The sequence below is a fragment of the Salvelinus namaycush genome, chromosome 19, assembly GCF_016432855.1.
Source record: "Salvelinus namaycush isolate Seneca chromosome 19, SaNama_1.0, whole genome shotgun sequence".
Classification (NCBI taxonomy): domain Eukaryota; kingdom Metazoa; phylum Chordata; class Actinopteri; order Salmoniformes; family Salmonidae; genus Salvelinus; species Salvelinus namaycush.
Genome location: NC_052325.1, coordinates 31892783 through 31918642, shown reverse-complemented (window position 1 = coordinate 31918642; position 25860 = coordinate 31892783). Strand labels below are relative to the sequence as shown.

Below are 25860 nucleotides of genomic sequence, written 5' to 3'. Positions count from 1 at the left end.
GGTTAAAAGAAAACAAGTGTCAAACTGTAAGCAGTTCCAAGTATACCAGTGTGCAGAAGCTTGTGCATTTGCATGAGTGGCCCTTGTAAGACAATGCCGTAGAAACTCCTATGGTCTTATGTCTTGCCCTGTCTTGGATCTGTTTAGCCAACTCCTCCCTTATGGAAAAACCTTATGAATTTCACATGTGAACACGTGATCGTGTGTGACCTCATGAAATCACATTTGATTTAATGGGAAGTTAATGTGATAACATGTGATAGCATGTGAAGCAACATATGATAACATAAAACTACACGTGACAACATGTGAGAACATGAGCTCATGTGAAATGAATGTAACAACAAGCAATAGCAAAATGTCAATATGTGATAACTTGAAACTACACGTCACATCATTTGAAAACCCAGGTGTCAAATGTAATTTAGAATATTTTACTTTGAAAGGCATAATTGACGTTAATTAAATTTAAACAGTCATGGTATCGCGATCGTCCTAAGAACATTCGGACCAAAGCGCAGCGTGATATGGGTTCCACATAATTTATTGACGTGAAACGCACAAAAACAATAAAAAGCAAACAATACGTGAAGCTATGGAGTGCTCACAGGAAACTACACATAAACAATATCCCACAAAACACAGTGGGGAAATGGCTGCCTAAATATGATCCCCAATCAGAGACAACGATAAACAGCTGCCTCTGATTGGGAACCATACCAGGCCAACATAGAAATAAAACAACCTAGATTACCCACCCTAGTCACACCCCGACCTAACCGAAATAGAGAATAAAAAGGCTCTCTATGGTCAGGGCGTGACACATGGTTCCCTGCAGGTTTTGTCTAGTTCCCGGTTTGTTTCAGGGACATCCCCAAGGACATTTTTAGAACGTTCTGTCATGGTCCCCTGGAGGTTTTTGTCCAGTTACGGTGAAAATATGATATATAGAACTAGTTACTGTATTTTTACAGCTAAAAACAGGTGTTAGTAGACAGTATGCTGATACTTGGGAATCAACCTCGCTTGGGATTTGATCTCACAACCACCTGGTTGCTAACTACCTGAAGTTCCTACTGCACCACCAGGTCTGCTGGTGTAATGGAAATTGGCAAAAATACATTTCTGCACTTTGCCTAACGTTGTAGTAAAATAAAGTAAATATATACTACTTGGTGTTATTTCTATAAAATGACAGTATGTTGTTGTATTCTGATTTCAATTAGTGTAAATAACCTGTAATTTTGTACTGTAACAACACTTGGGATTTGAAATAAAAACCTCTTGGTCACTAACAACCTGAAACATCCTGCTACAGTGCAGCTATAACATCAGATCTTCGAGCATGAAAAAGTTTGGCCACGGACTTAATGCATTTCTACACTTTGCTAAAAGCTGCCCAGAATCCAAGTCAATAATTGTCCAATTATCACCACCAATATAACATCAACATAAAACTAGCAGTGCTCAAGGACACTTGACATAGAGTTCACATCAGGGGTAGGCAACCCTGTTCCTGGAGTGCCGCAGGATTTTGTTCAACTAGGCACCACACCCGACCAGCTGAGCCAGTTGATCAGTTCAGTGATTGCCTAAATTCAACACACCTGGTCATCCAGGTTGGTTAAATCAAAAACATGAGGTGCTTGCGGCACTTCATCCCTGGTATACATTAACACTTTGGGGATTTCAACTTGCTTCTTCTTGGTTGGGAGTGCATCAATGTTTTTGCAGAGCCACCAGGTTCGTACTTATTCATACTATGTTGAAACATTTTTTAAATAATAGTAGATTTAAAAAATAGAAAAAAACACGAAAAATAAAATAAATATAAGGGGATGGTTAGGGAACAGTGTTGCTACCTGGGGGTACAAAAAGGTCAAAGGTACACTTCACAGGAACACATATGAAATCACACGGTACAGTTCAGTACCTGGTAGGTATAATAGGATATTTTTCTACCCAATATTTTGAATATAATGTATGATCATCACTGTGCTTTGATAGGTGGGGGCAATGTACTGGTGGGGGCATTATCATATTTTGGGGCGTGGTCAAATATATGTGTATTTATGCCAACCGTCAGTCGAAGTGTTGTAGCCATTTAATTGTTTGATGGTTATGCCAATGAAGCAGAGCAATTCCTTTGGCACTGGCTGTTCTTCAGACTTTGTAAGAGAGTGTGTCAGTGATGAGCTGGTCTTTATAGACTAGAGGTTATTGTGGATATTCCATTAACTTAATGGCAAGTTGTTGCTGTGAATTTGTCTTTTTTTACTGGAATTTTATTGTAACTCACTGTGGAAATGTTGCCAGTAACCTACAGAACTCTTGCTGCCACTCAGGGTTGCCAGGTATAGCTAAAATTACTAGCCCAATGACAACTCAAAACCTGCCAGCAAGAGAGGAGTTGCCGTATTTATACAATAAACACATTTTCCATAATTGTATTGAGCCAATTAAGAAGGAATATCGACGTAACTTGTAACTACGTTAGAAGCTAAATTTGGTTTTCACCAAAATAATAGTTATTGTGAACTATGACATGACTTAATAAACTAATTGGAATATGTTGCAAGAGAAAATATAATTTGCCCTTATTAAAATCGGCAGATAATTTTCCATTAACGGATGTCGATTTAACTCATTTGACTGCTATGATTAAGCATTAAGGCACCCTATGGGTTTGTGGTATATGGCCAATATACCACGGCTAAGGGCTGTTCTTAAGCTTGACGCAACGTGGAGTGCCTGGATACAGCTGTTTGCCGTGGTATATTGTCCATATACCACAAACCAAAGGGTGCCTTATTGCTATTATAAACTGGTTACCAATGTAAAATATTTTTTTTGTCATACCCATGGTATACTGTCTGATATAGGAAAAAGGAAACCACACACTGCTCTTGATAGTATCACCGATAATAACACCGAAATTTGCACCCATACTGTCTGATATACCACGGCTTTCAGCCAATCAGCATTCAGGGCTTGAACCTCGTTTATAATTGTAAATAAATCCCTTGTGCGCATGTGCATAACTATAGATAAATCCGACAGGAGAGTTTGAGTGATGAAAGGTGGACAGAGGATGTCGAAATCTCTGAGCAAGAAACACTAGGACGAACTTAAAAACAATTGTTAGGCTATTTTCTGGCAATTATCATGTGCCAGATATTGACTAAAAACCTTTATAAATGGCCCATTTGCGAGATTGATTTGTAATTTCAATAGGCATAGGCTACAGACGAAAATCTGGGTTTATAATTGTAATTCAACTTTGCTGTTGTTTGCTTGGATAGATGCAGGCAGCCTATAGCCCCTGATAGGCCTACATCTAGTTTCAGATAGTCTACTGTAGCCTAGGAAAAATGTAGGCAAGATGTAAACTGAACGATTTAGCAGACTAATTTATTAAACATGAATAGTTTGGCGATTTTGAAGTAAAAAGTGCTTGTGTTTCCCAATAGCCTGTTGGAATAGGTTACTGAGGATGGGGTCGTAATTTCAATCACTGAATTAAATATTATGTATATGTACATGAACTGAATTTGCTTGTCAACAACAGCCATTGTTTTTGTTTTTTTACCTGTAGCCAAATCTGATTGACTGTTACCGTCAGTCTACTGCGTTCCAACAACTGATTGGCAATTGCGATAGAGCTTTGATAACTTCCAATTTATTTAACTAAACATGGCCATAATAATTGCATAATAACACAAGGCTGCAACAACAATACACTGATGTTATATGCTATTTATTAAACCCGTTTGCCAGCTCCAGGTAGGATACACAAGTGGCACAAATTGTTTTGCAATGACTCCAGTGATAACGTCATTTTAACATATTTATTGTATCAAATGGTAGCCTACAATGGCATATAAATGAATAGGCTACTTGATGGACAACAAATGTAAATGTATCATTCTCCACATTTAATGTCAGTTTCATTGAGTACTTTTCCCCATAACAGAAGCAGGTGAGGGAGTTCCAAAATTCCTATTTCAAATTTCCACTCGCGCATAATGACAAGTTAAATAGCCTACCTACAACTGGTAAAAAGTTGTCACATCTTGCTGCTCTGTCTCCTCTAACTCACATGACTCAGCCAATAGTGGACTAAGCTGCATGCTGCAGTGCTCTCTCAACACACACACATCCCTAAGGCCCTCCCAACCACTCACTCAGTAACATAGTTAGCAGCAGCAGGTCACAGTGAAATATTTTAAAATATATATGTTTTAAGAGAAATACAATGGCGGCCACAGTGCAATTTAGAAGTAGCCCAAAAACCCGCTACCCGCTACCAATACATTTTCACCCGCGACATTGTTTTGAAAGTAGCCCAATTTGCGGGAAAAGGGTAAACATGGCAACCCTGCTGCCGCTAGCAATCTTGCCAGCGACCTATTGTGCCTTCACTGACTCTTCTGTTGACAACATGCACATCACTTGCTGATTGGCAGCATACTGCATACAGGCTTGGCTTATTCGAAGCATGGCTTTCAGCTAGCTCTTTTTAGTCTTCCATAAGAGGGGCTGTCATCCCAGTTAATCTGGCCTGTTCATAAATGTTATGCTTTGACACTGTTAGTTCTGCAGGTTTGTTAAAGGCTGACATAAGTGCATGTGATACCAAGCATCATAAGAGCTTTAACTTATAGCTAGTTACCATGCAATTGTAATACTCATTTTCCTATCAGACCGTCAGTTCAGTGAGTATGATGGATTAGATATGGTAAGTTACTGTGAAATTTACAATACCTCCCTTGTAACTATTATAGTTGACAGTAAGTTATTGAAAATTAAATATTAACCTCCTGTGAACCATTTGCCATTAAAGAGGAACTGACAGCGTTTTAACTACTTTGCAGATATGAAACAAACAGACAATCATAATAACTTCAAAAGAGGTTTTAAAATGAGTTTGTATTTGACTCAATGATGTAGAGTAAGGCATTGTTGGCAGAATAGATGGATGCAGTTCAATGCATGATCAGTATAATTCACTAATACATTTCTTGGTAGTCCAACAAATATTGCTATCAGGTTGTAAATCACAGCTGGCCTTGTACATTGTGTGCTGTCTCAAGTCAATCGAGATTCAGTTTCAATTACTCAATATTTTGGATAAAAACGGACTAATGTAACTAAGGCTGGGAATGTCAATTCAATCAAACTAGCAAGGGCAATGATCACAAGTCAGTCAATACGTGGCTAATAGGCTAACTTATCTATTTATGTAGCTATTTATTTAGCGAGCTAAAAACACCACCACTTAACACACACTCTAACTCTTCTGAAGTTAAATCTCATATTCCCAAATCCTTTTCTGCAGCTGTCACCAACACATCTACTATATGTTATTGGTAACAAATAACCATCTGGTGGCACTGTTGAGGCAATAATGCACTCCAGACCAAAAGGTTGCAAGTTCAAATCCCGAGAGCATTTACTCCCACTTAGGGCTAGATTCTATCAGAGCCATGCTAGCAGACACCCGCATAGCAGTTGTGTCGGAGGTAGAACTGCGTACGCTTGATCAGATTGAATCTAGGCCTTAATGTCAAGTGTCTCTGAACACTGCTACTTTTTAGTTGGTGTTGTAAGATAATGGCACAATTATTGACTTGATTCCGGGCAACTTTTAGCAAAGTTCAGAAATGTGTTCTTGATAATAAATCTATGGCCGATCTCTATCGAAACGTTGTTATACATAAATATCACCTGGGAGCATGAGCAGCAGTGTACAGCTTTTCCTTTCTGTTTTCCATGAGTTTGCCTACGACTCCAGCACCTGCGGAAAGTACCAGGATGTACGTATGTTCTTCAGCTTTTGTACACAATCTTTATCACAATCTTCGCGGTGGCGAAGCAGGAAATTCAGGTTGCTGTCATTCAAGAGGTTGTGACTTCAAATCCCAGGTGTGGTTGTATCCAAAGTGTGCTAACCAATGTTTAGGTCAATTACATTTAAGTTCCAGTCAATTCAGAATGTAAACCAAATTTAAATTCCATTTTTTTCTCCGATATTGCAATTTCTGTGTACTTCCTGAATACAGTTCATTGTTGTATATTTACTGACAAAATACAGTTCAGTTGTAGAATATATACTGAACAGAAATATAAACGCAACATGCAACAATTTTACTCAATTGAAATAAATGAATTAGGCCCTAATCGTTGTCCGTAGCTTGTGCCTGGCCATACCATAACCCCACTGCCACCATTGTGCACTCTGTTCACAACGCTGACATCAGCATACCACTTGCCATACACGTGGTCTGCAGTTGTGAGGCCAGTTGGACATACTGCCAAATTCTCTAAAATGACATTAAAGTTGGCAACAGCTCTGGTGGACATTCCTGCTGTCAGCATGCCAATTGCACGCTCCATCAAAACTTGAGGCATTGGGTTGTGTGACAAAATGGTACATTTTAGAGTGTCCTTTTATTGTCCCCAGCACAAGGTGCACCTGTGTAATGTTCATGCTGTTTTATCAGCTTCTTGATATGCTACACCTGTTAGGTGGATGGATAATCTTGGCAAAGGAGAAATGCTAACAGGGATGTAAACAAATTTGTTCACAACATTTTGTGCGAATGAATATTTCTGGGATCTTTTATTTCAGCTCATGAAACATGGGACTTTACATGTTGTGTTTATATTTTTGTTTAGTGTATTAAAAGTTGTTTCCATTATTTTCACCGCAACTCAGTAGCCAGTAACTTACTGTAAAATTACAGGAAACTTTTTTTTTAACAGTTTGTGCCATAAGCATATCTAAAGTATCCTATAAGTTTAACTGCAATTGCAAGTGAGGCATGCCAAGTTAATTTGCAGGACGGGCCAAAAAGTACCTTAGTGCATTGCAATTGACAGTAAATACACTATATATACAAAAGTATGTGAGCACCCCTTCAAATTAGTGGATTCAGCTATTTCAGCCAAACCCGATGCTGACAGGTATATATAATTGAGCACACAGCCATGCAATCTCCATAGACAAACATTGGCAGTAGAATGGCCTTACTGACGAGCTCAGTGACTTTCAACGTGGCACCGTCACCTTTCCAACAAGTCAGTTTGTTAAATTTCTGCCCAGCTAGAGCTGCCGGTCAACTGTAAGTGCTGTTATTGTAAAGTGGAAACGGCTAGGAGCAACAATGGCTCAGCCGCAAAGTGGTAGGCCACACAAGCTCACAGAACAAGACTGCCGAGTGCTGAAGCAAGTAGCATACAAACATCGTCTGTCCTCGGTTGCAACACTCACTACCGAGTTCCAAACTGCCCCTGGAAGCAACGTTAGCACAATAACTGTTTGTCGGGAGCTTCATTAAATGGGTTTCCATGGCCGAGCAGCCGCAGACAAGCCTAGGATCACCATGCGCAATACGTCGGCTAGAGTGGTGTAAAGCTCACTGCCATTGGACTCTGGAGCAGTGAAAACACGTTCTCTAGAGTGATGAATCACGCTTTACTGTCTCACAGTCTGACGGACGAATATGGGTTTGGTGGATGCCAGGAGAACACTACCTGCCCCATTGCATTAGTGCTAACTGTAAAGTTTGGTGGTGGAATAATGGTCTGCGGCTGTTTTTCATGGTTTGGGCTAGGCCCCTTAGTTCCAGTGAAGGGAAATGTTAACGCTACAGCATACGATGACATTGTAGACGATTCTTTGTTTCCAACTTTGTGGCAACAGTTTGGGGAAGGTCCTTTCCTGTTTCAGCATGACAATGCCCCCGTGCACAAAGCGAGGTCCACACAGAAATGGTTTGTCGAGATCGGTGTGGAAGAACTTGACTGGTCTGCGCAAAGCCCTGACCTCAACCCCATCGAACACCTTTGGGATGAATTGGAAAGCCGACTGCAAGCCAGTCCTAATCGCCCAACATCAGTGTCCGCTCTCACTAATGTTCTTGTGGCTGAATGTAAGCCCCGCAGCAATGTTCCAACATCTAGTGGAAAGCCTTCCCAGAAGCAGCAAAGGGGGGACCAACTCCATATTAATGCCCATGATTTTGGAATGAGGTATTCAATGAGCAGGTGTCCACATACTTTTGGTAATGTAGTGTATATAGCAAAACACTAGTACAGTATCCTATTAATGTAGAAATGTACTGTATAATGACTGTACAATTTACCATAAAATGAACAGCAATGGCTTACAGTGTAGTTTCATGTTATCAAATGTTGAACCCAGAAATGTCACATGTGAAAACATGTTTTTGGAACGCTTTACACCTGACATTTCACATGTGAATAAAACATTTTTGGAACACTTCACGTGATATTTCACATAATTTAACACTCAGTGTTATATTACCAAAATCCACATGTGAAACTTCATGAGAAATATCATCACATGTGAAGTGTTCCAAAAACACATGGTTTCACATGATTCCACATGTGAAACTTCATGTAAAATACTGTATCATCACATATGAAGAGTCCCAAAAACACATGGTTTCACATGATTTCACATGTGCAAAGCATGTGATTTTCCACTTGTGAAATCATGTGGTTTTTCCGCAAGGGCTATGGTGATTGTTGGCCATATAGCCCTAACAGATCTGGGTTCAGGCTAGTCTGTTGGCTGTCTCAGGCTGAGAGATTCCTGAGGCGTTGAAAAGGAAAGACTCTGAGTTAAAGGTGGATGTCATGTCACCTCCCATCTGCAGCGCTGTCGGTGATAATGTGAAGTGATAATGTGATTTTGCCATTAGAAGAGAGGGGGGAGGGAGGGAGGGTGAGTGAGTGAGGTTGAGAGAGAGAGAGACCTGAGGGACAGCCAGTGAGAAGTACAGTGTGATTATTCATATACTTTTTTTGTTGTCATTGCTGTTAAAATGAGTCACAATCATTATTGTTGCTTAATTACAAACAGTCTAGTATATTCTTGTATTTGACAATCGTCACTATATGTTTACTTTGACAATGTAAGTGTTTTCTTTCCTTGTCAATAAAGTATACTGAATTTAATTGAATTGAGAGAGGGAGGGAGGGTTCGGCATAGACGAGGGAGATGGGGGAAGAGAGGGGTGGAAGAGAGACAGGAGAGCAAAAAGAGGGATCAAAGTTGGTCATATAAGGAGGGATATATGAGGTGACTGATTACATGTCTGGTCTGATTGGGCCTGGGTGAAACGGAGATTAGAACTACTAACAGTGTCACATAGATTACAGCAGGTTAGAGTCTCGTCTATTACAGTGGAAATTTGATTAGATTTATGTAATCATAGACTCCTATTCAAAAAGCATCTCAGAGTAAAAGTGTCGTTCTAGGATCAGTGTTCCCTGTCAATAAAATCTTATTCGTTAAGATCGGAAAGACCAAACTAATCCTATATCAGCATTCTGAGACTTTGTGAATACTAACTCTGTGGCCTTTGTCTGACTGCTGAGATGGCCATGGTAACTGAAAGTGTTTGCATTCAACAATGGCACTGTCATGACAGCTTGCACTTGTCTTTGCATACCCTTTTGCGTAGCTGGTGTTTCATAACTTCTTTGTAAGGATACTGAGTAAGCTATTGAACAAATAGTCTTCCAGACCCGTAGTTTGTGTTTGTTTTTTGGACTGGCTGTAAGATGCTGTTTGGCTTCTGAAAAGAGGCAAGGCATTCGAACAACAATGGACACATTTACCCCTGCCAACGCACACACACACACACACACACACACACACACACACACACACACACACACACACACACACACACACACACACACACACACACACACACACACACACACACACACACACACACACACACACACACACACACACACACACACACACCCTTTACTGTGTTGTCACAGTAACACGGCTGTCCTCTCAATCTTGTTTCCCAGTGAAAAGCTCTGTGTGTTTTGACACTGGCAGAAGCCAGATGAGACAAGTGAATGTTTGCGGTGGGGTGGACAATTTGTAACCCAAGATTTTTCAAATGCACTCCTGTGTTGGACTGTGCACTCCTGTGTTGGTGTCCTTAGGAGCGCACGTACATGTGTGCAAGTTGGTGTTGGTGTGTATTTGAGCGCGCGTGTGTGTATTTATCATACAAACTCTGTAATCCACTGTAGTCCTCTTTGGTTGTTGTTTCTCAGTAGCAGAAAGTTGCGGAGGCTGGGATTTTAAAAGGCTGGCAAACAGTAGCTATGCAGAGAGCAGACAGTGAGAGTAGAAAGAGCTGTCTGGATTTCTCCCTTCACTAACAGTAGAGAGAAACCACCACACAATCAGGTCAGCTACTGCCTGAAGGTGCTTGGTGGAGAGAGGAGAGGCTGGATGGGGAGAGACAGAGAAGGAGATAAGGAGAGAGATAACGACAGATAGAGAATGAGAAAGATGAGAATAAACAGGGGTAGAGATAGGAAGAGAGGGAAGACAGGCTGTGTGCACACTGCCCACAAAAGGAGGTGGAAACTGAGCTGTACTTCCTAACCTCCTGCCAAATGTTTGACCACCTTAGAGATACTTATTTCCCACAGATCACACGGACCCACAAAGAATTTGAAAACAAATCAAACATTGATAAACTCCCATATCTGTTAGGCGAAATACCACAGTGTGCAATCACAGCAGCGAGAGTTGTGGCCCGTTGCCATGAGAAAAGGGCAACCAGTGCAGCACAAACAACAAGATGACAAGATGGCGCCGACGGAGAAGGGCGACATCTTACGAGTTCCAACCCAACTTTGCTATTCAGTGACTTTTATTGTGTTTATCTTTCCATTCTTTGTACAGAAAGACCATACTATTATCACATATGACCGCCAAACACTTCTGGACATCAGATCGACAGTTACTCACCTTGATTTTGACTTAAATACAACTTCAATTCTGACTCAGCTGTTCCACTCTTCATACCGCACCCTATTCCTTTGTTCCATGGGCTACCAAAACACAGCAGGCGTTAACGTGGGAGACAAGGTGGAGTCCTAGTGAAATTGAGGCGAAGAGAAACTGAACGGCGCTCCCCTCCGTTCTATTGGCAAATGTCCAGTCACTGGAGAATAAGATGGATGAGCTTTGTTTGAGAGTCTCCTATCAGAGGAAAGCTGCAATATTATGTCTTTCTGAAACGAGGCTGGATGAGCTGACCCCCATTGTCCCTGTTCCCAAGAGCTCCAAGGTAACCTGCCTCAATAAGTATCGACCTGTAGCACTCACATCTGTAATTATGAAGTGCTTTGAAAGGCTGGTCATGATACACATCAACACCATCATCCCAGAAACCTTACTGTAGACCCACTCCAGTTCACATACCGCCCCAACAGATACACAGATGACGCCATCTCAATTGCACTTCACACTGCCTTCTCCCACCTGGACAAGAGGGGAAATAACTGTGTGAGAATGCTGTTCATAGACCAGCTCAGCATTCAACACCATAGTCCCCTCTAAGCTCATCACCAAGCTAGGGACCCTGGGATAGAACCCCTCCCTCTGCAACTGGATCCTGGACTTCCTGACGGGTCAGCCCCAGGTGGTGAGGGTAGGCAACAACACCTCTGCCACGCTGACCCTCAACACGGGGCCCCCTCAGGGGGGTGTACTCACTGTTCACCCACGACTGTGTGGCCGCGCACGACTCCAACACCATCATCAAGTTTGCTGACGACATGGCAGTGGTAGGCCTAATCACCGAAGGCGATGAGTCAGCCGACAGGGAGATCAGAGACTTAGCAGTGTGGTGCAGGACAACAACCTCTCCCTCAATGTCAGTAAGACCAAGGAGCTAATCGTGGAGTATAGGAGAAAGAGGGGAGAGCACGCCCCATCTACATCGACGAGGCTGTTGTGGAACAGGTCGAGAGCTTTAAGTTCATTGGCGTGTGTGTATGTAGGTTTGTGTCACTAAGGACTTAACATGGTCCACACACACCTGCACAGTCGTGAAGAGGGCACGGCAGCACTTCTTCCCCCTCAGGAGGCTGAAAAGTTTTGGCATGGGCCCTCAGATCCTCAAAAAGTTCTACAGCTGCACCATTGAGAGCATCTTGACTGACTACATCATCGCTTGGTACGGCAATTGCACTGCCCTTAACTGCAAAGCGGTGCAAAGGGTGGTGCGGACAGCCCAGTACATCACTGGGGCCGAGCTCCCTGCCATCCAGGACCTCTCTATCAGGTGGTGTCAGAGGAAGGCACGAAACATTTCCAAAGACTCCAATCAAACTGTACTGGAGCATCGGCTCTCGGACCAACTGGCTCCGAGACAGCTTCTACCCCCAAGCCATAAGACTGCTAAATAGCCAGACCCTATGCACCCTACGCACACTCACTAGACTTTATATACACACCATATACACACTACCCTGTCACTCCCACACAAATCCCTCACACATTTAAACACTACATATGCACACACATAACACACACACGCACACTCACACACACACACACACACACACACACACACACACACACACACACACACACACACACACACACACACACACACACACACACACACACACACACACACACACACACACACACACACCTTTACACTCATCATTTGCTGCTGCTACTCTGTTCTTCATTTTAGTCTTATTATGATCTATCTAGATGCCGAGTCACTTTACCCTGCCTTCATGTACAGTACATATCTACCTCAAGTACCTGGTACCTCTGCACATTGATCTGGTACTGGTACTCCCTGTATATAGCTCCACATTGATCTGGTACTGGTACTCCCTGTATATAGCTCCACATTGATCTGGTACTGGTACTCCCTGTATATAGCTCCACATTGATCTGGTACTGGTACTCCCTGTATATAGCTCCACATTGATCTGGTACTGGTACTCCCTGTATATAGCCCCACATTGATCTGGTACTGGTACTCCCTGTATATAGCTCCACATTGATCTGGTACTGGTACTCCCTGTATATAGCTCCACATTGATCTGGTGCTGGTACTCCCTGTATATAGCTCCACATTGATCTGGTACTGGTACTCCCTGTATATAGCTCCACATTGATCTGGTACTGGTACTCCCTGTATATAGCTCCACATTGATCTGGTACTGGTACTCCCTGTATATAGCTCCACATTGATCTGGTACTGGTACTCCCTGTATATAGCTCCACATTGATCTGGTACTGGTACTCCCTGTATATAGCTCCACATTGATCTGGTACTGGTACTCCCTGTATATAGCTCCATTCTAGTGTATTTTATTTTATTCCTCGTGTTACAGTTTTTTACAATCGCTAGGACCCATTTCTCAATACCTAGTTCACTTTTTCAAAACTCTTCACACAGTTCTCCTAACCAACTTTCAGCTTAGCACAGCAGTTCATTTCACATCCAAAATGCATTAAAACTACCAAAACACTTCATACATGTCTCAGATCAACACCTTTTTCCAGAACAAAAAAAAACAACCCACAAAGGTTGTCACCCAACAAGCACACTTTGTCACTCATAAAACAATGACCTAAAAAACACTAACAACAGGTAGCATTACACAATGTTTTCTTTTGTAAAATGTCTTTACAAAACAAGAATGACACCTCTCTACTGTTTAGAATTCACTGCAGTATATGTTACAGGAATGAATCAGACATGATGCAATATGCTTCAATATCTTTTATGTCATTTTTTGGCATTGAGTGATTCCAAAATACAAGAATTTGTATATACACCATCTACCGATACAGATACAGTAGCAATGCTAGTCAACCCTGTCTTCTGCATTTGGCCACAGGTTCTCATCCAAATCACATCTTAGGTCATCTTGGGCAATACACCTAGGAAAGAATCTTTTGGCATGCCTGGTCCATCCCTGGCAATCTTCTGCAGATATGTCCATGTCACGTTCCTGACCTTATTTCCTTTGTTTAGTCTTGTTTAGTTGGTCAGGACGTGAACTGGGTGGGCATTCTATGTTATGTGTTTCTATGTTGGGTTGTCAACTAGCCTGATATGGTTCTCAATCAGGGGCAGGTGTTTTACGTTTCCTCTGATTGAGAACCATATTAAGGTAGGCTGTTCTAACTGTTTGTTGGTGGGTGATTGTTGCTGTGTCTGTTCACCACACGGTACTGTTTCGTTTCGTTCGTTCGTTTGTTCCTGTTCGTGCGTTCATGTTTTATGTGTTCTCAAGTTCAGGTCTGTTAACGTCGTTTATTATTTTGTAGTTTGTTCAAGTGTTTTTTCGTCTTCGTTATTATTATTAAAATTATTATGTATTCAACCCACGCTGCGTTTTGGTCCGATCCTTGCTCCTCTTCAGACGAGGAGGAAGACGAGCGTTACAGTCCAGGCATCCAGCATTCATTGCATCTAGGATGGACATTTGATCATGTGGATGGTGGTCATAAACCTTCCAGCTCCATGAGGAAAATAATTCCTCTATGGGGTTGAGGAATGGAGAGTAAGGTGGGAGAAAAAGTGACGCCATCCTGGGATGGGCTGCAAACCACTCTGTGACTGCCCGGTAGTGGTGAAATGCCACATTGTCCCATACAATTACAAACGTTGGCCGATTTCGCCTCACTGCAACTCTTTCCTCACCTGGCACAACCCTTCTATAGAGGTCATCCAGGAATGAAATGAGACGCTGGGTGTTGTATGGCCCAATTAGCGGTTTGTGTAACAGCAATCCATGAGAGGATATTGCTGCACACATTGTGATGTTGGCACCCCTCTGGCCCGGGACATCCACTGTGGCTCTTTTCCCAATCCCATTCCTTCCTCGCCGCCGTGTTTTGGCCAAGTTGAAACCAGCCTCATCCACAAAGATGAATATGTGGGGTGTTTGCCTGGCTTCAATCTCCATGACTCTCTAAAATAAATCAACAAGGCAACATAAGAGTTAGGCTATTACGGTAGTTTACATTATACCTTAAAACATGCCATTGGGTGCCTGTGCCCTGTTTGGTTCTGTTCAAAACCAGTTCTGTATTTTATAGTCATCTTACCTGGACATATTGGTTCCTGAGTTGCTTGACTCGTTCAGAGTTCCTCTCAAAGGGGACAGTGTACAACTGCTTCATCCTGACTTGATGTTGTTTCAGGACTCTAGAAATAGTTGTTATGCTTACATTGTGAATATTTCCAAATGTAATGTTGTCTGCCAACACTCTGTCCCGAATCTCTGAGTTTTATGCCATTGTTTCTGATGACCATATCAACGATTGCAGTTTCCTCACAGCAGTGAAAATCCTACCTCTCCCGCCTGTGGGAGGTAACCGCTGGGTCCTAAGCAGAAATACAGAAACAATTACACACAAGTGGGTTTGGAGGCTTTGCTCAATTTACTTCTGTAATGTGCAGTTCAGTCAGATGCCCTTGCAGAATGCACATCTTACCTGTTGTTTTGCTGGAAATTTCTCACAATAGATGCCACTGTTGAGCGTTGCAGATTTGGCTGCACTCTCAGATCAGTCTCTCATTGATAGACCATGATTTATTACATGATCAGTTATAGTATCCCTAATCTCATCTGAGACTACAGCTCTTGATCTTCCTCTCAGTCTTCTTCCACCACAAATACTCCTCTCCCTCTCCCAGCCACTATTCTTCCTCTGTCAGCCACTTTTCTATCTCTGGCTGGGTCCATGTTTACATTACAGTACAGCATTATTCCTAAGATTTCCCCTTTTGTATAGATGGTAATGTAATTGAAAGACTAACACCTGGGTAGGTGCAAATTGGCCTGTAGGTACACCATAGAGTTTTGGTGGTGGTTGTGTCTCCACACCAGCTCTAAACCCCAATCCTAAACCTAACTAACCAGCTCTAAACCCCAATCCTAAACCTAACTAACCAGCTCTAAACCCCAATCCTAAACCTAACCAACCAGCTCTATACACCAATCCTAAACCTAACCAACCATCTCTATACACCAATCCTAAACCTAACCAACCAGCCCTATACACCAATCCTAAACCTAACTAACCAGCCCTATACAACAATCCTAAACCTAACTAACCAGCCCTATACACCAATCCTAAACCTAACTAACCAGCTCTATACACCAATCCTAAACCTAACCAACCAGCCCTATACACCAATCCTAAACCTAACCAACCAGCTCTATACACCAATCCTAAACCTAACCAACCAGCCCTATACACCAATCCTAAACCTAAACCAGCCCTATACACCAATCATATCTCAGGACTTCAAAATAGTGTCTCTTATAGTTTACTTGGGAATTAACTATACCAGCATTAATCACTGCATTGTTGATTTTTTTTGTGGAATGAAATCAGTGTCTCTACTTCCAAGTAAAAGGGGAAACACCCATTGGCCATATTGCAGGGCAATTTTGATATACCATTTATCACAAAGTTATTTATTTATCACTTCCCTTAATCTTTCAGAGAATCTGCCTCTCTCAGCCTCTTCTCTCTCTCTCTATTCTCTCTTTTCAGCTAGAAATAAGGCATCAGTCAAACTGCGTGTGTCCATAATATTCTTAGATGCTCAGCTGCTCATTTCATTTCATGTATTTCATAACACACTCATTGTTGTCTCGTCCCAGCCAGACAAATGACCTCTATCCAAATGGAACTGAGCAACAAAGAAATCCTCTGACTGGATCCTTATTTTATATTCATAATTTTCTTCTGAAAAAAATAATATACCCCCAAATGGGTTTTTGATCAAAGCAAAACCCCAGGGGTAAAGTTATCTTGTTTTTCCAGAGTGCTGTCGGCATAAACAACAAGGTTAAACAGTCGGAGCTTGTTTTTGTTTTGGACAATTGCGCTTGTCTGACCTTTGGATAAAGAACACCTAATAGCATCAATTTACTTAAAAGAAGTAGTACCCCCCCAGAGCGCTGTGTGTGTGTGTGTGTGTGTGTGTGTGCGTGTGCATGTGTGTGTGTGTGCGTGCGTGCGTGCATAAGGGCAATGGAGAAGTTTGGTAATGCATAACAAGTATGCTTAAACCAATATAAACCCTGGTAGCTTTCCAGGCTGCTCTGGAGAGATAGAGGGATAAACGAAGGGAGGGATGGCGGGATGGAGAGAGAGCCATGAGAACATTTAGACAGATGGGAGCTCCTGTTGAGAGATGGCAACACGGACCGTGGAGATGAATACAGTGCGTCTTTCTTTATCAAGTCTCTCTCCTCTCTCGCTCTCTCGTTCTCTCTATTTGACTCCTCCATCTCTCCCCTCTCTGCCCCCTTTACGTCCCTCTCCTTTACCCTCACACACTACCTCCCTCTCCTCTAGTTACCTCCTGTTGGCCTCAGCTCATGTTAGATTTTCCATGCAGTATGTAGAGCAGTGTCTTGGGGTGAATATCCACACTTCTCCCAGTAGGAGAGAATGTAATACAGTCTGTATTCACTGGACAAACTAACATCTCCATTGTATCAGAGCATTATAAAGTGCCCTTTGGCACACACACACAGTTTCTGCTTAGGATGTTTGTGCTGTGTTTTACAACCTGCTGCAAAGCACACTTTTCCAGGAATCCTTTTTTTGGTCATATGTGTGTGTACTGAGACATTCTGAATGGATCCTTGGCACTGGGACACTGCTGCCTGTGTCTTCTATTTGAATGCCTGCTCGACTGACAAAGGCCAGAGGCTCCATTGTGCCTAATCCTTCAAGTGTGTGTGTGTGTGTGTGTGTGTGTGTGTGTGTGTGTGTGTGTGTGTGTGTGTGTGTGTGTGTGTGTGTGTGTGTGTGTGTGTGTGTGTGTGTGTGTGTGTGTGTGTGTGTGTGTGTGTGTGTGTGTGTGATTGCGCCTGTGTGATCTCGCCTAGCTTCAGCTGAAATTACATGTGTGAAATGTAATGTCTTATTGAATCAAGCTCTAGACTGAGATGGCCTTGGGGTCACTATGGTGATGAGAAAGGCCCATACTACCTCTGTAGCTAAGTATCATTCAGTCACACTACAATAACAAACAAGTAGCCATTGACCAAATGATCCTGCTGGTGGTTATCTCTCCAGGAGGAGTGTTGGACAGTGGACACCCCTGCTTTTGACTCTAGTATGCTATTGAAAACCCTATTGCAAACCCTATTGAAAACACTATTGAAAACACTATTGAAAAGCAAGAAACAAAACAAGACAAAATTACTGATATGAGCTTGTTATTTATGGTTTGGACTGGGAGTGGGCTGACTGTTGAGTGGTACACTTAGAAAAAAAGATGCTATCTAGAACCTAAAAGGGTTTTTCAGCGGTCACCAAAGTACAACCCTTTGAAGAACCCTTTTTGGTTCCAGGTAGAACCCTTTTGGGTTCCATGTAGAACCCTTCCCACAGAGGATTTTATATTGAACCATAAAGGGTTCTACCTGGAATCAAAGAGTGTTCTACCTGGAACCAAAGAGGGTTCTACCTGGAACCAAAAAAGGTTATACAGTACAATGGGGACAACCATAGAACCATTTTGTAACCCTTTTTTTCTACGAGTGTAGGGGAAACAGCCCATTCTATCTGTGGAGACAAAATGTGTTAACTTTGGACTGATATATATAAAGTACTGTCCTAGGTTGTGTCTCAAATTACCCTACTGTGTCTCAAATTACCCTATTACCCATGTAATGTGCTACTATGAGGGAACACTATAGGGTGTGATTTATTCATTTTTGATGAGATTGATGAGGCATGGAGAAGTGGTTAGGAGTAGAGGCTTGTAGGTCAATTACAGATGAAGTAATTCACTTGACTACCTCACTCTCTCTCTTTGTGTGGGTGTGTGTGTGGTGTGTGTGGTGTGGTGTGTGTGTGTGTGAGTGTGTGTGTGTGTGTGTGTGTGTGTGTGTGTGTGTGTGTGTGTGTGTGTGTGTGTGTGTGTGTGTGTGTGTGTGTGTGTGTGTGTGTGTGTGTGTGTGTGTGTGTGTGTGTGTGTGTGCGTGTTGGGGATGTGCGTGTTGGGGATGTGCGTGTTGGGGATGTGAAAGTCTTCAGCTATTTTCTGCTCTCTACACTTCCTTGATATTGAAATAAGCAGGGGATCAGTTGGTGTGTTTGTCTCTTTCTCATGACATTTTTAAATTGATGATTATTTGTGTACTTGTCTGACATTTTACTGCATTGTTAGGAGCTAGTAACATAAGCATTTCGCTGCACCCGCTATAGCATCTGCTAAACTGTGTACACGATCAATACACTTTGATTTGATTTACACAACCAATACAAATTTACGACATTTACAAATACTAAATGTTCCATCATCAACTTACAAAACACAATCATAAAAACGAATGCATTCTTCAGTAAAAAGGTCACCAATTAGCCACCTGAATTGCCCTAGCAGCACCAAAACACAACATTTTAGAGAGATTTCTGGAGTTTATTCCACCTCTGGCCTGTTTTCTCACAGACTCATACTGTATCACAGCCTGCTATATCACTGGGCTATCCTCTCCTGTTCTACACAACAGGACAAACACAGGGGGAGGATGAGAGAGGGGATATGGAGAGGAGTGACATACCAAAATTATTTATGTTCAAACTTGGATTGTTTACACAAAATGTTTCTTCATTTCATCAACATTAGATGTTCAGCTGGCATGTTTACACTAACCTCTCCCTCTCTCTCTGTCCACTCTTTGTCTCGTTCAGGGCTGAGTGCAGCTAAGCTGTTGAAGGAGAAAGGGCTGAGTCCTGTGGTTCTGGAAGCTAGAGATCGGGTTGGTGGACGGACCTTCACCGTACGGGTAAGACCTCAGTCACACCACAGGCAAAGTGCCAGTCAAAGTGTAATCCCTATAAGAATCCAGTTTTTTCTCTGATGACCGTACCAGGTCCCTCTCTAGATGCTGTCTAGCAGCTTAACTTGTGCTATAATGTAAAGCATTTTCAAGCAACTGATTTGGTAAAAGATTTAAACTAAATTGATCTCTGGGATTAGGATTGTCCACTTCTTGTCTGATGAACCCTCTCTCTCTCTCTCTCGCTCTCCCTCCCTCCCTCCCTCCCTCCCTCCCTCCCTCCCTCCCTCCCTCCCTCCCTCCCTCCCTCCCTCTCTCTCTCCAGAATGAGCAGACTAAGTATGTTGACCTAGGTGGGGCCTACATCGGGCCTACACAGAATCGGATCCTCCGATTGGCTAAAGAGTACGGAGTCGAGACCTACAAAGTCAACGAGGAGGAGAGGCTGGTGCATTATGTAAAGGTGTGTGCGCGCACTCCCACCGTGTGTGTGTGTGTGTGTGTGTGTGTGTGTGTGTGTGTGTGTGTGTGTGTGTGTGTGTGTGTGTGTGTGTGTGTGTGTGTGTGTGTGTGTGTGTGTGTGTGTGTGTGTGTGTGTGTGTGTGTGTGTGTGTGTGTGTGTGTGTGTGTGCGCGCGCATGCTGAAACCCAGTGCAGGACCACATAGGCCACGTCTGTCCCTGTCCTACTTAATTGAACAGAACAAACACAGGACAGATCCATGATAAATCCATGGGTTTCTCAGAAACACTGTTAGCAGGGCTTGGGCTGCAGTTAGTATTGACCACTTCCATTAAACCGGGTGTACACAAAATCCTAACATCACTGAGCCTCTCACATTAAACAACCGTTTTTCCTGTAGTTTTGTTTGTCTTGCCAACATAGTGGTGCGCAGACTAAACCATCTGACACAGACAGGGGGTCACATGCTACATGCATGTACTGAAGTGATTAGATTTAACGCTCAGAGCAGCCTCGGAGCAGCCTCATAAACGTTTTCAGTCAGACACTCACGCTTGCCATACAAAGCTGAAATATCTAGCCAACGTTTTGAATTGAATAACATTGCTTGTGAACTTAAGAGCTGTAACGATTTGACACTTTGGTTTTGGTTAAAGGCGAGTACAAACCCATACTAGTAGCAGTCATTGCTCCTGCTACATGGATGATGTTAAACAACGTCATCATCTCACTGGCTTCTTCTCTGCTCTTATTGGCTATTGCTGATCACCGTTCTCAGAACTTGTCTCACACTAGAAGAGCATTGCTGATTTTCTGCAGATAAATGAAAACATATTTGAAAATATTGGGTCGTTCTGGGACGGCTCAAAGACGAGATCGATAGCCCTCAGATTGTGTCTCTGACTCGCCCACATGAAATGTGACGGCCACGCATCCTGTGTAGGCAACGACATGGGGATTTTGTCTCCGATCTCAAAAACATGTCTGGGACAGCTAAATCGGGGCCAAAATCGTGTAGTGTACACCCGGCTTTAGATAGCCAGAACAGAACAGAATCTGTTTTCTCACATTCTAATGCAGAGGAAATGCATGTCTCTCTTCCAGTCATGACTATCTGGCCATGCTTGAAAGGACTGAACACTATAGGGCAATGCTAGAGAAGACATGACCTCACTCAACCCTTACCCCTAACGCTAGCACTCATGTCCACATTCCGGTTCAACCCTAACCCGCAACCACAACCCTAACCCTAGCTTCATGTCCACATTCCGGTTCAACCCTAACCCGCAACCACAACCCTAACCCTAGCTTCATGGCCACATCCTGGTTCAACCCTAACCCACAACCACAACCCTAACCCTAGCTTCATGGCCACATCCTGGTTCAACCCTAACCCGCAACCACAACCCTAATCCTAGCTTCATGGCCACATCCTGGTTCAACCCTAACCCGCAACCACAACCCTAATCCTAGCTTCATGGCCACATCCTGGTTCAACCCTAACCCGCAACCACAACCCTAATCCTAGCTTCATGGCCACATCCTGGTTCAACCCTAACCCGCAACCACAACCCTAACCCTAGCTTCATGGCCACATCCTGGTTCAACCCTAACCCACAACCACAACCCTAATCCTAGCTTCATGGCCACATCCTGGTTCAACCCTAACCCGCAACCACAACCCTAACCCTAGCTTCATGGCCACATCCTGGTTCAACCCTAACCCGCAACCACAACCCTAACCCTAGCTTCATGGCCACATCCTGGTTCAACCCTAACCCAAGCCTTAACACTACCCTTAACTCTAACACCATGGCTACACGGCCCTGCGTGTGCGTCCTCGTGCGCCATCATGCACATGTGGATTTTGTATATTCCCACCAGACGTGATTATGACACGCAACTGTGAACCATCTACAGTATATTCATTTGGGGACAGGTATAAAGACACATGGAACATCCATGGATGTGCTGTTGCTAGCAGTTTGTCCTGGGAGATGAACATTGATCCCGTTTTTAGCTGGTTCTTTTGACCCGGATCGTACAAAAATGTTATGTTTCTCTACTCCGACGATTAATCCACACATAAAAAGGTAAACCTAGTTAGTTTTTAGTTAATTATCTTTGATTAATATCTCCTCGTTGTCTTTTATACAACTAGTGTATGTTAGGTTGTATCTTCGTGAAAACCAATAAGGAGATGGGAAATGCGGGACTTGCCGAGCGTCTCAAATAGAACCAAGTTCTACTTTAGCGTTTGGCATCGCAGACGCATGCTTAAGCGTGCGATCAGTGTGGATAAAATGATTGAATAACAATGTATGTGTACATTTATTTTGAAACACTCACGCACGTAACGTGACCGGTTTGGTTTCCTTGTAACCCTAGCTTCATCAAATCAAATCAAAATCAAATCAAATGTATTTATAAAGCCCTGTTACAAAGTGCTTATACAGAAACCCAGCCTAAAACCCCAAACAGCAAGCAATGCAGATGAACAAGCACGATGGCTAAGAAAAACTCCCTAGGAAGAAACCTAGAGAGGAACCAGGCTCTGAGGGGTGGCCAGTCCTATTCTGGCTGTGCCGGGTGGAGATTATAACAGTACATGACCATTAAGGCCAGATCGTTCTTAAAGAGGTTCAAGCGTTTATAGATGACCAGCAGTATTAATTACCTCAGGAGTAAATGTCAGTTGGCTTTTTATAGCCAAGCATTCAGAGGTTGAGACAGCAAGAGCGGTGGAGAGAGGGAGAGAGAGAGAGGGAGGGAGGGAGGGAGAGGGAGAGGGAGAGGGAGAGGGAGGGTCTAGCCCCCCGACAGGCACGAAGTGACACACCCTTCCTAGGGACGACATGGAAGAGCACTAGTAAGCCAGTGAGGCAGAGAATCCCAGAGCCGGCCAGGCAGAGACAGGACGGATCGTCACTCCTTGCCATTCACCTTCGCACCCCTGGGCCAGACTACACTCAATCATAGAACCTACTAAAGAGATGAGTCTTCAGTAATGACATAAAGGTCGAGACAGAGTCTGCGTCTTTCACATGGATAGGCAGACCATTCCATAAAAATGTAGCTCTATGGGAGAAAGCCCTGCCTCGAGCTGTTTGATGTCCACATCCCTGTTCAACCACAACCCTAGCCTCAACCACAACCCTAACTCTAAACCCTACTTCACATAGTTCTGATAACAATATCGTCCTTTCCAGCATGGCCATCTAGTGACTACCCGCCCTCTCTGCCTGTGTATCAACCACATGACCCTCAGTGCATCCAGCCTCTCTCCAGCATTAGCGGTGAGCGCTAGCGACTGGAGATGCTAATCTCTGCCTCAAGGAGTTTTCTAATATAGTTTCTCTTCCTCTGAGTGGCCCAGGAGAGAGGGAGGAAGGATAAAGAGAGAGAGAGAGAAAGACAGAGCGAAAGAGAGAAAAGAGAGAGAGCTACAGCCACCCCCATTTCTCTTTACCTCTCTCTCTCTCTCTCCCTCTCTCTCTCTCTCTCTCTCTCTCTCTCTCTCTCTCTCTCTCTCTCTCTCTCCCTCGCTCTCTCTCTCTCTCTCTCTCTCTCTCTCTCTCTCTCTCTCTCTCTCTCTCTCTCTCTCTCTCTCTCTCTCTCTCTCTCTCTCTCTCGCTCTCCAAAATATTCCTCCATATCTTATTATAGTAGGTACACCACTGTTCTTAACACACAGCATGCTGTACCTCCTTATTAGATTGGTCCCTCTGGTTCCAGCCATATACCCAGGCTAACCTACTCTCGCTACTGTAAATCAATGGGCTCTCTGAACTGGTTAGGATGACACTTCTCTTCCTGTTTCTACTGTATGGGCCTTTGTTTCATACAGTGGTGTAAAGTACTTAAGTAAAAATACTTTAAAGTACTACTTACTTATATTGTGGGCTATCTGTACTTTACTTTACTATTTATATTTTTGACACCTTTTACTTTTACTTCACTACATTCATAAAGAAATTATTGTACTTTTCCCTGACACCCAAAAGTACTTGTTAATGGTCCACTTCACACCCTTATCAAGAGAACATGGTCATCCCTACTGCCTCTGATCTGGCGGACTCACTAAACACAATTGCTTTGTTTGTAAATTATGTCTCAGTGTTGGAATGTGCCTCTGGCAATCCTTAAATAAAAAATATGTAAGAAAATGGTATGCTTTATATAAGGAATTTGAAATGATTTATACTTTTACTTTTGATACTTAAGTATATTTAAAACCAAACACTTTCCGACTTTTACTGAAGTAGTATTTTACTGGGTGACTTTCTATTAATAAGGTATCTTTACTTTTACTCGAGTATGACAATTGGGTACTTTTTCCACCCTTCCTATGTATGGAGTCATAGGCTTAAACATGGAGTCATTCACTTTGGAGTCATTCACACACATGAGCAGACACACACACACACACACACACACACACACACACACACACACACACACACACACAATAGTAAGCCCCCCCCATACACATGCATATACACACACACACACATTGGTATGCCCTTCACCCCCCCACACAGCAGAGAATGCGATAAGACATGTTTAAAATGCAGCATAGTGGTCATGTGGATGATATCACTGTGTTCAGTGGATCTCGGACTATAGCGGGAGAGCCTTCTGGCACATGACATCACTCAACCCTTCTCTACTGGGCATGCCCAGAACCACCCCTGCATCTCAATAGTCTAAGGTGCCTTCCTCTTCACGTCTCCTTCACTACATTTCAATAGTATAAGGGGCCTTCCTTTTCACATCTCCTTCTCTACATCTCAATAGTCTAAGGTACTTGTCGTTCTACCCCTGAGCAAGGCAGTTAACCCACTGTTCCCCGGGCGCAGAAGACATGGATGTCGATTAAGGCGCCCCCCCCCCCCCACACCTCTCTGATTCAGAGGGGTTGGGTTAAATGCGGAAGACACCTTTCAGTTGAATGCATTCAGTTGTACAAATGACGAGGTATCCCCCTTTCCCTTTCCTTCCTCACCACATCTCCTTCCCTACATATCAATAGTCTATAGATGCCTTTCTTTTCACATCTCCTTTCCTACACCTCAATAGTCTAAAGTGGATTCCTCTTCACATCCCCTTAACTTAGGGAGAAAACATTGCACCGAGTGTCTGTCGTTCATGCGCCGTTCATTTGGCACGATGTGTTTTAGGGACCACCTGCCAGGGGGCGTCTGACTGCCGACATTTTCGGCCATTTGTACATGTAGAATCGGTATGCGCTCGGTTTGCAAATGACGTCCAAATGACATTACTACAAATATTAATAGCTAATTATGGAAAATAAGAAACAGGATTTAAAAAATATATATATTTCTTTTGATGGCTATATATAATACAAATCGAGGTGAGAGCGATGCAAATGCATTTGGCGGTTGATCTACTTCTGTTCTGTAAATGGCACTGTGTGCTCTTTCCGAAGGATGGATCCCAGTCTTTTCAGGGATAATAAACAGATATGGCTTATTAACCTATACGGTCCAAATAATGATGATCCAAGCTTCTTTGAAAATATATATACGAATTTATCAACTCTGCAAACAACACTAGACTCTATTATTATGGTGGGAGATTTTAATACTGTCTTAATATTTTAATACCTCTATGGACCGGAAAGGAAATCACACTACAAACTATCACCCTCAGGCACTTAAGGAAATCATGAATGTCATGGATATATTGGAATTAGTGGATATATGGAGACTTAATTACCCTGACCTA

General features: G+C 42.9%; 1 protein-coding gene across 1 annotated transcript in view; it reads left to right on the top strand.

Moving 5' to 3' along the window:
- Positions 1–25860, top strand: part of mao (monoamine oxidase) — a 70050-nt gene that overhangs the window by 22012 nt on the left and 22178 nt on the right. The window contains exons 2-3 of the mRNA XM_039014297.1: positions 19562–19656; positions 19976–20113. Of these exons, the coding sequence (XP_038870225.1) occupies positions 19562–19656; positions 19976–20113 (233 nt within the window). The remainder of the gene's footprint in view (positions 1–19561; positions 19657–19975; positions 20114–25860) is intronic.